Source organism: Limulus polyphemus, unplaced genomic scaffold (assembly GCF_000517525.1).
Source record: "Limulus polyphemus unplaced genomic scaffold, Limulus_polyphemus-2.1.2 Scaffold8967, whole genome shotgun sequence".
NCBI lineage: Eukaryota > Metazoa > Arthropoda > Merostomata > Xiphosura > Limulidae > Limulus > Limulus polyphemus.
Window position 1 is genome coordinate 4,583 of NW_013674577.1, and position 16,026 is coordinate 20,608.

Consider the following 16,026-nt stretch of genomic DNA (forward strand, 5'->3'; position numbering starts at 1 on the left):
ATAGTATATCTATTAAAAACACAGTCATTTTAAACAAGAAACCAAACATAAACAAAAATCAAGGAATCCACGTTAATTGAACAAAACAACCCTACTCTAAACCAACACCCTGGGGTGCCAAGATACCTCTTCTAAGTTTTGGTTTTGCAACAGTATTCAGTCATGTGAACTCTTTGTTCAATACTGTATATATATATATATATATCTGTGTCAGTGTAAACTACTTGTACCTGATGATTACAAAACCTTGGAGGGCGTAAATGGGTAATGAAAAAACTTTAATATAAGTTTAACTTAACAGTAAATGTACAATATTTCAACAAGGTTTTTGTCATCATGAATGTAGAGGGCACATTTATGCAAGTGCAAATTCACGTGTTTTAATGTGAATATTAGATAGGAATTCCACAAAGCTGGTGGCATGCAAAGCTCTAAGGCAGAATTGTGCGACTTCAAGAGGAAAGTAGCTTTCTATGTACAGAGGTATCTATCAGAATCACATTTTTTTATTCAGGAAAATGTTAACATTTCAGATCTATATTCAGTTCACCTGAATATACCAGATGTGTATTTACAGTTGCATATGTTTATATGACAATATACTGTGTAATTATAGAATCATTATAAAATATAGACGTTTTGACTCACAAACCAATATTTCCAAAGAAGCAGTACATTATTTGTAATTGTATATAGTAATAATATAAAATATTAAAAATTGATGACATAATCATAAAAATATTAGCATAAAGGTTATAAAGAAGTGATAGAGCATATTGAAATAACACATTATTAGTTACCATTACTTATTCTTTTATAACATAGTCTCAGCTTCATGCTATTCGAGTTGATCCAAAGACATATTGCCGTGAACCAGAAAGTCCACCAGAAATGTATGAAACGTGGCTAGAGGTTTTTGATTTAAATGCACATCAGGAAGAAATATCTAAAATCATGGTTGAATGTGGTCAAGTGAGAAATTTGTATGCAAAATTGGTAAGTTAATATTGCTTTTTTTTTCGAGAATAAGCTTTGTTTACAATTAACTTCCAAAATAAATTACATTTAAAAATATACAATCATGACATGCACAGCTGTTATAGAAAATAAGTGTATGTGTAGATGTATTTTTTTGGTTTTTTGATAACACTTTTTTTTTACACAACATAGTTTCTGAAAGTTTAGTGTGCAAGATTTATCTTGGTAATTTATGCACAAGCACTTTTACTCTAGTGGATTAGGCCAAGTAAGAAAAAAACGTATTTAGTGCCTGGAATTTTTGAAAAAGGAAGGAGGAGATCCTTTTTTTTATTAAATGACCTCTATAAAAGAAGATTTGCACCCTTTTTTTTGTGATGTTACTCGTCTTCAAAGGGTTCTTGTCAAACAAGTCTTCTTTTTTCATGTTTGCGACAAAACAATACATAATTTATGACAAATAAAGAAAAAGGGCAAAATGAATCAACTCTTCATCTAATTTTTTATTGAGAAGTTTTCTTTGTATGATCAAAAAATGATAATTTAAGGAAAGAAAAAATGGCATAAAGAAAGTGGAGGGAGGCAGCTACAAAAAAAGGAAATAGACTGGGGTGCTAAATATATATTACTCGGCCTTATTAGTAGCTTTTCACACTTTGATAAGACAAAATGATGAAAAATACTTGTTGCAAAAGGCAGATAACAATTCCAATACATCTGTATGTTACTATCCCACTTTATTCATAAAATAGTAACACAAAACTGACAAAGCTCAAAACTTTTTGTTCATTTATGTCAAATTAAACTTTCCTAGTGCAAATTGTAACAGTTAAGTGGTCTTAAAATTATGCCTTCAAGCATGTAGATACAAGTTAGTTCCAGTAACTAAGGTATATATATATATATATATGTGTGTGTGTGTGTATAACAAGTCTACACACTATTTTATATGAAGTAATCAATAAATGAGTGATTCACTTTTACTTATTTGTTTAAAAGAATCTCTCAGTTACATTCCTTGATGCTAGTAATTTATAGTATTAAACTTAGCACATTTATTGACATTATGTTCACATGACTCTCGTGTTTCAAAGTTTTAGACCAGAGCATTAGATTAATTATATAATTTTGTGTTAATTAAGTATGATCTAGTTAAAAGAGAAAATCAGTTGTTTTAAGTTTAGTTTCTTGTGTAATGGTTTTAGTTTTTACAACTGCCTAAGAGAATTCTTGTGTATTTGTCACTAATTGTCATTGTTGATATGTTTTTTTTAATAAGATTTATTACAGGTCAGTAAGGTCAGCAGGTATTTTACTTTAAATAGTATCTATTGCTGCTGTTATAAGCTAATAGTTAGTTTGTGTGTGTGCATATGTATGTATGTGGCTTGTTTCTTTGGTTTGTAGTATGTATAAAGAAATGTGTGTAAGTTTACTCTCTTGAAGAATGATATAAAATAGAAAAGTCTAAAAACATAAACTGATTTTTACTCCTTACCAATTATGTATCTGTAGTTGCTTTGTAAAATACAACCATAAAAATCTGAACAACACACACCTTGAGAACAAAACTTCAAAAGGCATTTAAACAAAATTTTGTAATTTGTTCAGAGTTTATTTTAGGAGTATAAAAAAATCTTTAAGAGAGCCTCAAGACTGCAATCAGCTACAGGGTGGTCCAAAAGAAACAAAGCTTCGACCATATATGAAAAAAAACAAGTTTCCTGACAGAAACTTCGATACAGATATTACACTGTAGACATATTTGTAAATAAGAATAGAAGAGGTCAGTTAAGAAAAAATTCATTTGATTGTGGCCGTTGCTACTTTCGTATTTCTGTATTGACTGAAACAAACTCGTTACATTTATTATACATCAGAATCGTATTACTTTTGGACCACCCTGTTGAGTACTTGAGCTATAACATAATATTGGTGTTCATACTTAAGATCTATTTCATAAGAAAAGTATAGATGAATTTTAATGTTTTTTTACAGTGATCAGTTTTTAAGTTAATGGTTTTCAGTTATCCTGTTGAGACTTAGAAAATGATTATTTAATATAAGATTGCAGTATTTACTTGATGAAAACATAAAATATTCTTCCTTGTGAAAATGAATGCCTTTTATAAGGTAGAATAGGTTTCAATAAATTACTGCTCCTGTTGTTACTTCACATAATTCAAAACCTTTGTCACTTTCTTGATGACTTGGTCTCACAAGGTTATCAGTTAGAGGAACAAAAAAAAAACTGTTTAGTAACATTATGTAATAAAACATGATATAAAGTCAACTACCAACATCACCACTAACTGAATAGTTTATAAACCCATAAGAAATATTTACTTTTTTTATTACATTTAAGCTCATTTATTTGGGTAAAAATGGATAACACAGATTAAATTTTGCATGTTATCTTTTGAAGGTACTTGCATTAAAAACATGAGAAAAATATTATTTGCAAAGTATTATGAATTAAGATACGAGTCTTGAAACCTTTAGTGACAATTCTTTGGACATTTGAAACTATTTTTGAGGCATTATAATGGGATAGGTGTTTTCAACTATCTTTATTTAAACTTTAAATATTTTCAGTATTTTTATGAAAATAATTAATCTTACATAGTAATGTATATACACACACACACACGTTTTTCATTCGGATTTGTGTTGAATTAATTTCAAACAGGTTCCAACAGCAGTGTCTCATAATGAATTCTGGCAGCGTTACTTCTTTCGGGTTCAGCAACTGAAAGAAGCTGAAATAAAACGAGCTGAACTTGTCCAAAGAGCTAACCAGCAGTTGCCATCAGATGACCTAGATTGGGGAGATGGTAGGTTTACCTAATTAGAAAGACAACCTATATTTAAATGTCTTATTCATACATCTGTGATATCTAGCAATTCCTTATTTCTTCAAAGGAAAAGGAATCAGTGGAAAAAAATCAGTATCTGTACATATACTTCATTCTTGTATTTTTTTCCTACATATTTAGGCTTACAATCTTATTCATGACTGATGGAGTTATTTAACCCCCTGGTATCAAAATATTGAGGGTCAATTATAGAATGTTAATATGTACATATTATCAGTATGTTACTTTTGCAAATGATGTAAAAAATGTAATGTTTATCTTGAAATTGTAACATTTCAATAATGAATAATAACATATCTAAAATTCAGCAGCAATAAGATACTCATAAGCTGTACAAATGTTAAACATCACCTTTATTTTATCTTGAGTAATATAGATATTTAATAATCAGTATATTCTTAATAACATGTCATGAATAAAAAATAATTTGTTTCAAATAAAACGATATAAATTGAATAAACATAAAGCTCACAACTTTTAAAATTAACACTAAACGTTTTTTTATGTATATGTGTTTTCATCAGACATCGTCAAGTACATAATTGTTATTTATGATTAGAGCATTGTCTATAAATGCACTTATTTCTTTACATTCAAAAATACCACTACTGCAACACTAGCAGACTTAAATAAGCATACCAGTCAGTAAAGATGGCTACAGAATAGCATGTACAGAAACCACTTTTGTGTGAGAGGTGTTTATTGATGAGCAAAGCATTTTATTATCACTGGGATTTGTTTGTTGTTGAACCTATTATTCTGGTTAACTGTGCATCAACTGACCCTTAAACAGAACTTTATGGAGTTCTTTAGGAAAGTCATACATGTGTGTTTACGGTATCAGTATTTTTGTTTTATGCGTAAGATAAGTTAGTTTTTAATATGTAAACATTCATTGTTGTTATTATTTAAAGTATATTTTGCTTGACTTGGAAATGTATTCTTCCTAAGTTTAAAGATGACAAGTGAATGATTTGATGCTAAATTTCAGATAAAGTAGAAGAACAGATGTCAGAGTTATTACAAATATTGTTATAAAAACATTGTAAGTAATGGATTTTCTACAAAAATTGCAACATTATCTCTAATGTTGATCATAAGATGTATATAAAAATCTGTCAAATATTTTCTTACTTGTCTTCCATGTGTAGTTGCTGCTGTCATTTTTTACATTTTGCTAATTATCATTGTTTTTATAGTTAGATATATGGTATTTACTTAAAACATTTTTGCATGTTAAGTTCAGGCTGATTGTCAGATTATAAGCATGTACAGTAATATTGTGATGATGAATATCAAAAGCTTTCTTTTAAATTAAGGTATTAAGAATCTGAAAAAAAGTGAAGACTTTGTTCTAATAGTCATGAGTTCCGAATAATTTCCTAAGAACTTTTGTATATGATAGGTTTTGTTTTTTCTAATTATTGCAGTTTAAACTGGAGAGTGAGACTTTGTTTTATTTATTTTCTGTGTAGCTATGCTAGTGCACCTTTAATGTGTTATCTTCCAGTTTATGTCTCATGTTCTAGTAGTCAAGAGTTCAGAATAATTTCCTAAGAACTTTTGTATATGATAGGTTTTGTTTTTCTAATTATTGCAGTTTAAACTGGAGAGTGAGACTTTGTTTTATTTATTTTCTGTGTAGCTATGCTAGTGCGCCTTTAATGTGTTATCTTCCAGTTTATGTCTCATGTTCTAGTAGTCATGAGTTCAGAATAATTTCCTAAGAACTTTTGTATATGATAGGTTTTGTTTTTTCTAATTATTGCAGTTTAAACTGGAGAGTGAGACTTTGTTTTATTTATTTTCTGTGTAGCTTTGCTAGTGCACCTTTAATGTGTTATCTTCCGGTTTATGTCTCACGTTATGTGACGTTTTTGAAAGTGAACTGTACGTATATGGTAACTCTCTAGTACACATATATACACACATGATTAAATTTTCGAAACATTGAAAAAAGTGTTTTTATTTTTAGATGATGATTTTGGAACACCTTCAAGTCCTGGTGGCAAGAAAGAGAGAGAAAAGTCACAGATGGATAATTTTGGTTTTCAATTAGAATCAGATAAGGATAACATAAAAGATGTGATTATATCCAGTAGCTCTAAAGATGAGTCTGTAAATTATGCTAGTGAGGAACAAAAAAGTTTGAATGGTGAAGTATTGAAGGTCCAAGAAACAACAGAAAAAAGGAATAATATAAATACACCTTTAGAATCAGAAAAACCTGTTGAAGATAGAGCGAGCGAACAGAAATCACTTAAAACTAGTGTCATATCTTACTCTCAAGAACCTTGTTCCCAAAAGAAAGACATTGAAAAAGATCCATCCAAACAAACACCATGTGAGCCTCTTAATGTTGATGTCAGCCCTGACAATCATACAGCACATGACATTTCAAATCCAGTCACTTCTGCAAACTCTACGGACATAAGTGGGGTAACTCTCACTACAAAAGAGAAAGGTGATATGGTCCTTGTAGCAACTGGGAATAGTGGACCATCTCCTCCTTCCAGTGATTCAACTGGGAAAGGTTAGTATATTAATCAGAATCCCACTAAATTATCAAATATAATTACATCTTAGAGCAGTGGTTCTACAACAGTTTTCTTTATGGACCCTATTCATAACTCAAAACAACCTCATGGATCCCATTAGGTGTACAGAAGCTGATCTTACAGTGTATAAAAGTACACTGACATAGATAAATGTGTTATTTTCATTTAATCAAACAAAAATCTTTTTTTTTTTTAAGATATAATAATGGAAGTTCAATCTTAACTGTAGGAGATCTGCTTTAGAATTCTCGTGGACCACAGGATGAGAATGGGGTCTTAGAGCATAAACTAATTCTAACATATGCTCTTTACTTTTTTTCTCCTTGTGTAGCGTACAAAGCATTGTATAACTAACTTGTATCTTCTGTAAGGTACACAGTGGTAATTTACGATAAAGTACTTATTAAGTATGATGCCTCTTTGTGGTTAGCTTGAGAGTTTATAATGTTAAAATCCAAGGTTTGATCTCCACAGTTGCTGTGGTGCAAATAGCTCATTACATAGATTTGCACTTAAAAACTATTTGATTAGAGTAGCCAAGAGTTGGCAGTGGTTGTTTTTAATAAGCCGTCCCATTAATCTATCAGTTCACGATTAACCCATTAACTGTGGATGACAGGTATTTTCGTCATTGAAGTTCTATGGCTCAGCTGCGAATGACGGAAATATCCGTCAGTCGCACATATATAACAATAACTCTATGCGAATAATGATAATTATCGTTTTATTGTGATTGATGGCAACTCAGTTTTTTCTGTGAGTCAGAAAATGGCAACTGAGCTGCTCCTGCAGCAGTTAATTGATTAATGACAGCTAGTTCAAATAACCCTTTGTTGAGCTTTGCATTCATATCTGAAACATACAAAATAATTAATGTTTTTCATCCTGCGCATCTGATTCATTGCCAAGTTATTCTAATTTTATTGTTGTGCTCGTCACAGCAATAGTTTTTACTGTATGTATATATAGTTAAGGCTATATGTGTAATTTCATCCAGTTATACATTTTCTTTATTATTATTATTTGTTTACCAGAAATATGTCGTCACAACAAAACAACACATCACCTTCATCTTTTGTCTACCTTTTAGTTGGCATTTCTTTGCTTATAACCCGTTTCTTTGCTCTTTCCAATTGTTCATCCATTTGTACAAGAACTTGTTAAGATGATATTGCTTGTTTATTTATTCCTTTAATGACTGGATGATACTTTGATTGTTTTTGTGGTTACACACTGATATTACAAACAAATCTCTTACAGTAGATACACTTCTGTTTTTTATTATTAATGACTATACTTTTGACTTATTTTTCTTTCAAAATGATAGCCCAGGTTTATTTCTCCTAAAGGGGGCTAAAGGCTGCCTGTAGGCACCACCTGTTTTAACCACTTGCACCACTATATAGTAGTGTGTTGTCTGTCAGTCAGTCAGTAGACACTAAAATGATATCGCATAAGAGATGCTTAGCTTTGGAATTTATACTGTTAGACGTCAGTAAAACGTGTGCATGCAGTGAATCACGAGAAGGATTATGCACTCTGTTCAGACGTCAGTAAAACGTGTGCATGCAGTGAATCACGAGAAGGATTATGCACTCTGTAAGATACAACACATCATGACTTATGAACTTCAAAAGCAAGAAATAAAAGTATCTGTTACTCTTAATTTTGCTTTTATTTACTCTTGGAAAAAGTCACTTTCAGGGACCCTGCGGAAGTAACAGACATTTTATCCACTAGATATGGATATAAAGATTGCGGGAGTTGAATTACATAGATTTTATATAATGTTTTACAACTTCTGTTGGGTTTCTTTTGTATAATGTCAAATAAATTAAGTCGCTAAATAAAGTACATCTCTTGTTATCAATTTTATTTAGTGACCTTCTCTGGAATTATATATTCAAGTGTTTTTTGAAATATTCTGTACATCATAGCAGAGTTTCGACATTAAGCTTTTCTTGGAGTTTTATTCTGATCCAATGTTTCTTAGAATAATGTAAACCCAGTTTTTCTTTAAAAAAAAACAGTAATCAAATCTGAAATTTATGGTACATTATTTTCTCTAGATATATTATTTAGTCTTTTTTTCCCTTAAAAAATTACATGCTGAATTAACCTCATACCTTCCCCTTGTGATCATTGTCATGGTTGCAAACTATTTATATGATAAAAGTTTCAGTTTTTTTGTAAAAGAATAAAATAAATTAAGCTTTGCTTTCATTTTCTCATTGTTAAATTTTGATTTTAAGATTTGTTTTATTCTTCTTATTATTAAATTTTGACCTTAATCTTAAGCATTAATCTTTTAGTGCTACATGTATTTAATGTTTCTCTATTTTAGGTATTTTTAATTGATTTTTCATTGAAGAACGCTCCTTTAAAATTCAAGTCATGTTCTACGTGGACATATTGTTTTGTCTATTCCTCATAGTGACATTTAATTTACAAAAATTATATTGTTACTTGTATGTTTAGGAAATACTCACTTGAAAGCAGTTTTTAGAATGCACATGTTATTATTAGCATCTTTAAAGGAAAGTTCATTATTTTTGTTATATCAAATCTTATGAAGTCGGCTAACACAATACACATGTAGCAACATAAATTGTGTGGTGTTTTTTTTTCTTTCTATACAAAAAAAATTCAACTAAATATAGAACTTTGTGTAATATAAATTAAAGCAAGACACTTTAAGATTAAATTTTATTTTTTTTTGTTGGCATGAAGTTTTAAGAAGGACATTTAAAAATTTCCAAAACTTGTGTAATAGTGTAAAGAATAGTTGAAACTCCAGCAGTCATGGTGTTTAACTATCTATAATTACCTCCACCACCAAAAGTGATGGAGGTTAAGTTTCACCCCTGTATGTATGTATGTTTGTATGTATATGTGTGTTTGCCAGCAAGATTTCTCGAAAACAGCCGAATGGATCTGGACGAAAGTTGGTATACATTTGGACTATGACCCAACTTAGAAATGATTAGTTTTTGGAGGGTGAAGATCAAAGGTCAAGGTTATAGCAAGGTCACAAAAGTTTAAAAATCTATCTGTTAACAAGGGGACTGATTTTTAACAATATTTTTGCTCTATAACTCAGTCAAAAATGATCAGATTTTCATGTAACTTGGTGGACACATGTAGAATATTACTCCTCATTGTCCTGCCAGAAATGGTCCATGCCTGTTGATAGTAAAGGACTTACAGATGCATTTTCATATTTTTGAGAGCCAAATATGATCAATGCTGCATGAAGGAGTTAGGTATGCACTCTACTGATTGCTCTTCTAGTTATATATGTAACTAGGTAGGGTTTAGAAGTGCAACAATTTTTTTGGTAGGTAGTTACTTGGATAGGTAACATTTTAACAGCATTAATTGTATGTTTGTTTTTTACTTGAATGATCATGTACACACACTAACATTGTACAGAAGATACTAGCCCCCCAATGGCACAGCGGTATATGTCTGCGGACTTACAACTCTAGAAGCCGGGTTTTGATACCCGTGGTGGGCAGAGCACAGATAGCTCCTGTGTAGCTTTGTGCATAATTAAAAACAAACAGAAAATACTAATGTTTTTATAATCTGTTTTGAACCAGTTGCTTTAAGTGATGGTTTGCAATTCTGCAATTTTCAGCTGATTTCTTTAATCATATGTTGAACTCTAATAAAGTTAGACTCTCTTAGAAACTGAAGAAATTAGCTGTTTAATAATGATTAACTAAAACGTTCTTGTATTATCCATTAGATTGTAGCACAGAAGAAGAATGGGAGAAAGATTTTGACCTAGAAGTGAGTGATGAAGACCTTAAACGAGCTGAGGAAATTGCTAAGCAACTTGCACAGTCTGCTGGAATATTTGAGGTAGTAAGATTGTAATTTTCTGCCTACATATACTGAGAAAACTGAATTCAGGGTCTTCTTTGTGATGTAGTTTATAAAGTGTTTTGTGTCTTAATGACATGGATATCTTTTTGTCTGTCTGAAATTGAGGCACATATACCATGCAAGCTTTGTATTCGTAACATACTGACTTCCTGCTGTAAAGAGTTCTGTCACGGTGCTTGGATGTTATACTGTGAAGTAGTCAGGTTACTGTTAAAATATCGTACTGGGCTGTGGTCACATTAGCTACACGACATTAGGAAGCAATTACTTTGCATAATGAGTTTCTGGCTGTCAGTAATTCTTATCGATGTGGGAATTCTTTTGCAAAATTTCAAATATAATCCCTATGATACTTAAGGTAAAACATTCAAGTACTCTTTCTTTCCTTTTTTGACTGAGTTGGTGAATCTGTATCTTTTGCAAGTCACACGGGGTTCTAAAATGTAACACTGAAAACTATAAAACTTACATTTCACTGATTCATTCAACAAACATAGATACTAGTGAAAGTGTTTACTCTCAGAGATCTGTCTATTAAACATTGAGAATAAATCAGTTAAGATAATAAAAGGTAATACATATAAAAAACTTTATAGAAACAAATTCTCAATTCACAATCTTGGTATTAAAAGTTCATAGCTAACTGTCTGTTATATGACATTTTATTATAAAATTACCCCAGTACTGTTCTTGTGACTGATAAAATTCAGTTAGACTTTAAAGTGTTAATCAATCAGTGATGGATGTAGTTTCAATTAAAGACACCCTTTTACTTAACTACACGAGTGAAATACTGTTTTATATAATATTGTTTTTCGTTTTACAGCCTAAAGAAAATGGAGTTTTGGAAATTATAATATCAAAGTCTATATTTTATATGATCTGCAGGAAATAAAATTTACAAAAACTTCCACATGAAGAAATTTGTGAAAATTATCTAAATATTTATGCAGTTGTTTCATGACCTTATATAGTTATAGGGAATTTTATACTAGGGTGCACTCCTTGTATGTCTCCTCACCCTTTTTCATGGCCTGGTGATTGATTTGCCAACTACACCTGTCAAATGTAATGCTGCACAAAATATTGGAAAAGCTTGGAAAATAGTGTTTCCATTGATCAAATGTTACTGGCCTCTCATTCAATAGGGACTCTTCCCCATAATCCTGGCCCCAGACCCACAACCCTTCTTAAGTACTTGGCACCCTCACACCTTTCTTAGAATCTTAAATCTACCAATGATTATAGTACAATACACGAAGTATAAAGTTCTCATCTCCGATTGTTCTGGGTTAAAAGTACCCATGATGCATCTGCTGGAATCATTTACCCACATAACAGTAGTTACTTTTACGTTTATTAGGCATCTGGAAAAGACTTCACTCTTACTCTTTATACTCTTTTTCACCCTAAAAGTGTGATTGAGGCTTGTAATGTTCCAGCTAGATCTAACACTGAAGGTTTCTTTCTTTACCTTACATTTGTTTGAATCATAAAAGCTCATTGGATAATAAAACTTCTATTGTAACAAGCTGAAAGTGGTTTCAATCACTTATATGGCCTAGTCAGGTTTCAGCCGGTTGTGATAAGGAGGTAGTTATCAAGTGCAAGCTATTATATATGATAATATATTGCTCTTGGTATTTCAGAGTTATTTTTACCTTCAAACTACACAATGTCATTTAATTTTGGTGAAACATCAGCTTTCTTAATATCTATTTTTCACAAAAGCTTTACTGGTTTTTACCAAATAAGCATTAACTCAAAATAGTCATTCAATTCATTTACAATTTTGTTCGTACAACTTTTTTGAGGAGTCGCTTTGCGTACTGACTGGTAGGCTTGTAATAGATAGTATTTGTTGTAAGGTTATGAAATTGTATTGAAAATTTACCAGTCAAAGTATGGGAAGTGTTTAGAAAGAAACAAGATTTGTATCTCCTGCAGGCCAATTTTCTCCACTACAACCGGCAAACATATACTTATGGTGTAGAGGTTGTAGGCAACCAGCCATCATATGTCATTTCTCAGCAGAGTTTTGTCATATTAAAAGAGATAGATTCATCACCATATGTACTTTAACCATTGACATTTGTGCTTTGTCCACTACAACCAGCCATCATATGTCATTTCTCAGCAGAGTTTTGTCATATTAAAAGATAGATTCATCACCATATGTACTTTAACCATTGACATTTGCGCTTTGTCATTTTATCTTTGTAGTTGTTTTACACACTAACAGTTGGAAACAAAATGTGACCACTAATGCTCATCAGATATTGACCTCCTAATACCATCACTTAATGGCTAAATTTTACAAGTATTCAACATGTGGGGGAAACAAATCTTGTTTCCTTTTGAACACTCCTTATTAGAAGGTACAAAAAAGTGAGCAACTGTTTTCGTTTTAGATTATTTTATTCTGTTACTTCAACAAATCAAACAAGACTTATTTCTTTTTTAATACATAGGACCAAGATAACTGGGAAGATTGGGAATGAATGTGACAGAGAAAAGGTGTCATCGAGATATTTTATCTAGTTCTAAGATTTATATAAATTTAAATTGTATATGTTTTATTTGGTATCTTGAACTGAAAAGTTTTGTTTGATATGATCACAGAGTATATGTATACTTGTAGCTTTTTCTTTTCAAGATTTGTTTGTTAGGGAACACATTTTTTTTTTTTCCATGAGTCTGAATATAAACAACCAGAAGCTTCTTGGTATGAAAATATTCACAAAGATGATTATTATTGCTGTTTTAATTTTGAGTTTAAAATTTCTAAGAATTGTGCGAGTAGTCAACATTTGTTTTTTTTTTAGTCTTCACTTTCTGTAAGGAAAGCACCTTTCAATATAAACACTGTTGCAAGGTCTTTTTTTTTCTAACTTGGGATGAAAAATGTTGCAAGTATGAAACAGAGTTCTTAAAATTGTATACCTCACAGTCTGTTTCTCAAAAAAAGACAGTTAATTATAATTTCAAAAATTTTTAAATATTTTCTTTAAATGTTTTCATGTAATAAGGCTTTGTTATTAATTTATGTAAAATATTAAACATGTACATAAAAAATTAAACAACGTGAAAGATAGCATTTTTTCGGAACATGTGAAGTTTAATTATTGATATTTGTGTAGTGGCTCTTGTTTGAGTATATAGGTATTGTTATTCATTCTCAAATACATTAGCTGTAATGTTTCCAAAATATTTTTTAACATCTACACTTAGTAATCATCATAAGATTGTGTGGGTAGCAGAATAGTTTGGATTTAACTCGGGTCTTTTTTGGGGGGGATATGAGAAAACTTCCTTGATTTTGTAGTCTTTTTTTTTTGTAAAACCTTGATTTTAGAGAGGGGCAGTTAGGAGTTTCCAGTGATTGAAATGTCAAGACAATTTTAAGTTTTCGTTTTTAGTATAACATTTTAATTAAATTTGAAATGCTGATATGTCTTATACATTGATGTAACAGTAAAATCCAATTTTTGAAGTTGGAAAGTGACATAAGCTCTTCCTCAACAGTAAATGACCTACATTGATGTAACAGTAAAATCCAATTTATCTATTTTTGAAGTTGGAAAGTGACATAAGCTCTTCCCCAACAGTAAGTGACCTACATTGGCTTTATGGTCTACATCAGCCATCATGATGACTTTCTCATTTTGTGGTTCTGATATTAAAAGCACACTAAAAATATAACATCTTATGGAAATTCTTCAATCCGGAGTTCATTTGTAATGTAAAGTTAAACATTCCCATTGTATTAAGGATCAAATTTCTAATTTCTTAGTTTTGTTATTAATAGATTGTTTTTTTTAACACCAATTTTTTAATTCACTGTTTAACACATACACACTTTTTAACTGCTGAATGATATTCTTCTATGTAGCTTATGAAAAAGACACGTTTGTAGTGATTTGCAATGAATAGAACCAAATATTTTTATTATGATTTGTTTTTGTCCTTCTTTGTAATAAAATTGGTTTGATTTTTTAAAATTTTTACTGGATATTTAATATACAAAAAGAATACAATTAGAAGAGTGAAGTTTATGAAACCTTTGAAGTACTTTACCTAGCTTTGCTTTATGTTGAAGTGCCATTTAGACCTGAGTTATACTAATATTATGTGGCAGATGTAATCAAATACAGGGGGTCCCCATTATACACCATGATGCGTTCCTGGAAAGTGGGACGTACATCTGATACAATGTTTAGCAACACAATCTTTACACGTATTATGGGGGGGGGGGATGTTCCTGAAAAGTTTTGGTCTACTCTTGAATAACCTTTTTAAAGGGTGTAACATAGCTTTTTTAACTACAGTGTACTATACAAAACATGCATGCGAACACAGCGTGTTTACATTCTCCACCATCTTGATAAGGCAACATTGTTTCACACATATATTGGTAGTACAGTACTGTACAGTAATTGTTGAACACCATGCCTAGTAAACTAGTCCGGGCTCGGTTGAATTGATTGACCACGTAATATCTTTCCCATGGGAACAAAGCTAGTAACCAAACAAGACTGAAGGCTAATATAATTATGCTTTGTCAGTGCAATGACATTATAATAGTGAGTAACTTATGTTAAATTTCACACTTGTTGGAGGGGTGGTGAATAAATTAGAGAAGGGATGCCTAGAGAAAAAATGTCACATTTCTCACACGAGGGAAAATTCAGGATTTTGTTTTAATATTGCCTAATAAAATTAAGAAATTATAACTTATATGCTGTTAAAATTTGAATTAGCTACAATTTTATGCTATACTAATTGGTATAACATAAACAAAAAGTAGTTTAATTAAATTTTGGATGTAACTCACAAAAACCCTCATGCACAATAAAGGATGCCTGGGCAGAGAGGATTAACACTCTGGTAATGAAACAAGGCAACATTGTTTCAAACATATTGGTATTAACTGGTAAACACTACACCTGGAAAATTAGTCAATGTTGGAATGCACTAACAATGAAATTATGCAATGTATAAAGGGGACATGCTATATAAAGACTGTACATTAGAATTTTTTCTGTACAAGAGAAGCACAATGTCATATCTGTATTAAATGAGAAAGTGGTTATAAATGTTGCCTATTTTCAACATCATCTCACCCTGTACGTATTGAAGTCACAGATGCATGAGAAAAGGCCATACAGCTTTCCACAAAAGATGCACATTGAAAGAGTGCAGATGATATAATTCTTAGCTGTGTGAAGAAGGAACCAGGCCTTACTTGTGACACATTATATCAGACCACAAGAATGAAGTCTAAATGATAAAATGTTTTATTTATGGAGCTAAATAAAATTGCCTGAGCTTAATCATATCAAGCTGAACCAGGCCTTACTTGTGACACATTACATCAAACCACAAGAATGAAGTTTAAATGTTTCATTTAAGTAGCTAGATAAGATTGCTTGGGCTGAATCAAATCAAACAACATTTAATGTTTTGTTCTTTCAGAATGGAAATAAAAACAAATGGTAATTTGTTATTGGTTACAATAACTAGACAGTCAAGAGAAGATTGTTCTTTGAAGGTTTTTATTTTTATTAATAATGAAACATGGCTAAAACATTTAGCTTGACAAATTAATTATATAAGTAAAAAAAGGGTTTGTGTCTTCAGTAACAGTGCCGATGACTGTACAGTAATATAGAACTAGAATGGCTTATCTAGGAGTGGAATGAATAGTAATTTTGGTCAGATAT

The 16,026-nt window shown here is 31.0% G+C and overlaps 1 protein-coding gene across 1 annotated transcript in view; it reads left to right on the forward strand.

Annotated features, from left to right (window-relative positions):
* LOC106475677 (BSD domain-containing protein 1-like) overlaps nucleotides 1–14,254 on the forward strand; it is a gene marked incomplete at its 5' end in the record, with an annotated part of 17,254 nt that extends 3,000 nt beyond the window's left edge. The window contains 5 exons of the mRNA XM_013936357.2: nucleotides 826–996; nucleotides 3,668–3,812; nucleotides 5,830–6,387; nucleotides 10,164–10,279; nucleotides 12,775–14,254. Of these exons, the coding sequence (XP_013791811.1) occupies nucleotides 826–996; nucleotides 3,668–3,812; nucleotides 5,830–6,387; nucleotides 10,164–10,279; nucleotides 12,775–12,804 (1,020 nt within the window). The remainder of the gene's footprint in view (nucleotides 1–825; nucleotides 997–3,667; nucleotides 3,813–5,829; nucleotides 6,388–10,163; nucleotides 10,280–12,774) is intronic.
* Nucleotides 14,255–16,026: the final 1,772 nt, after the last annotated feature.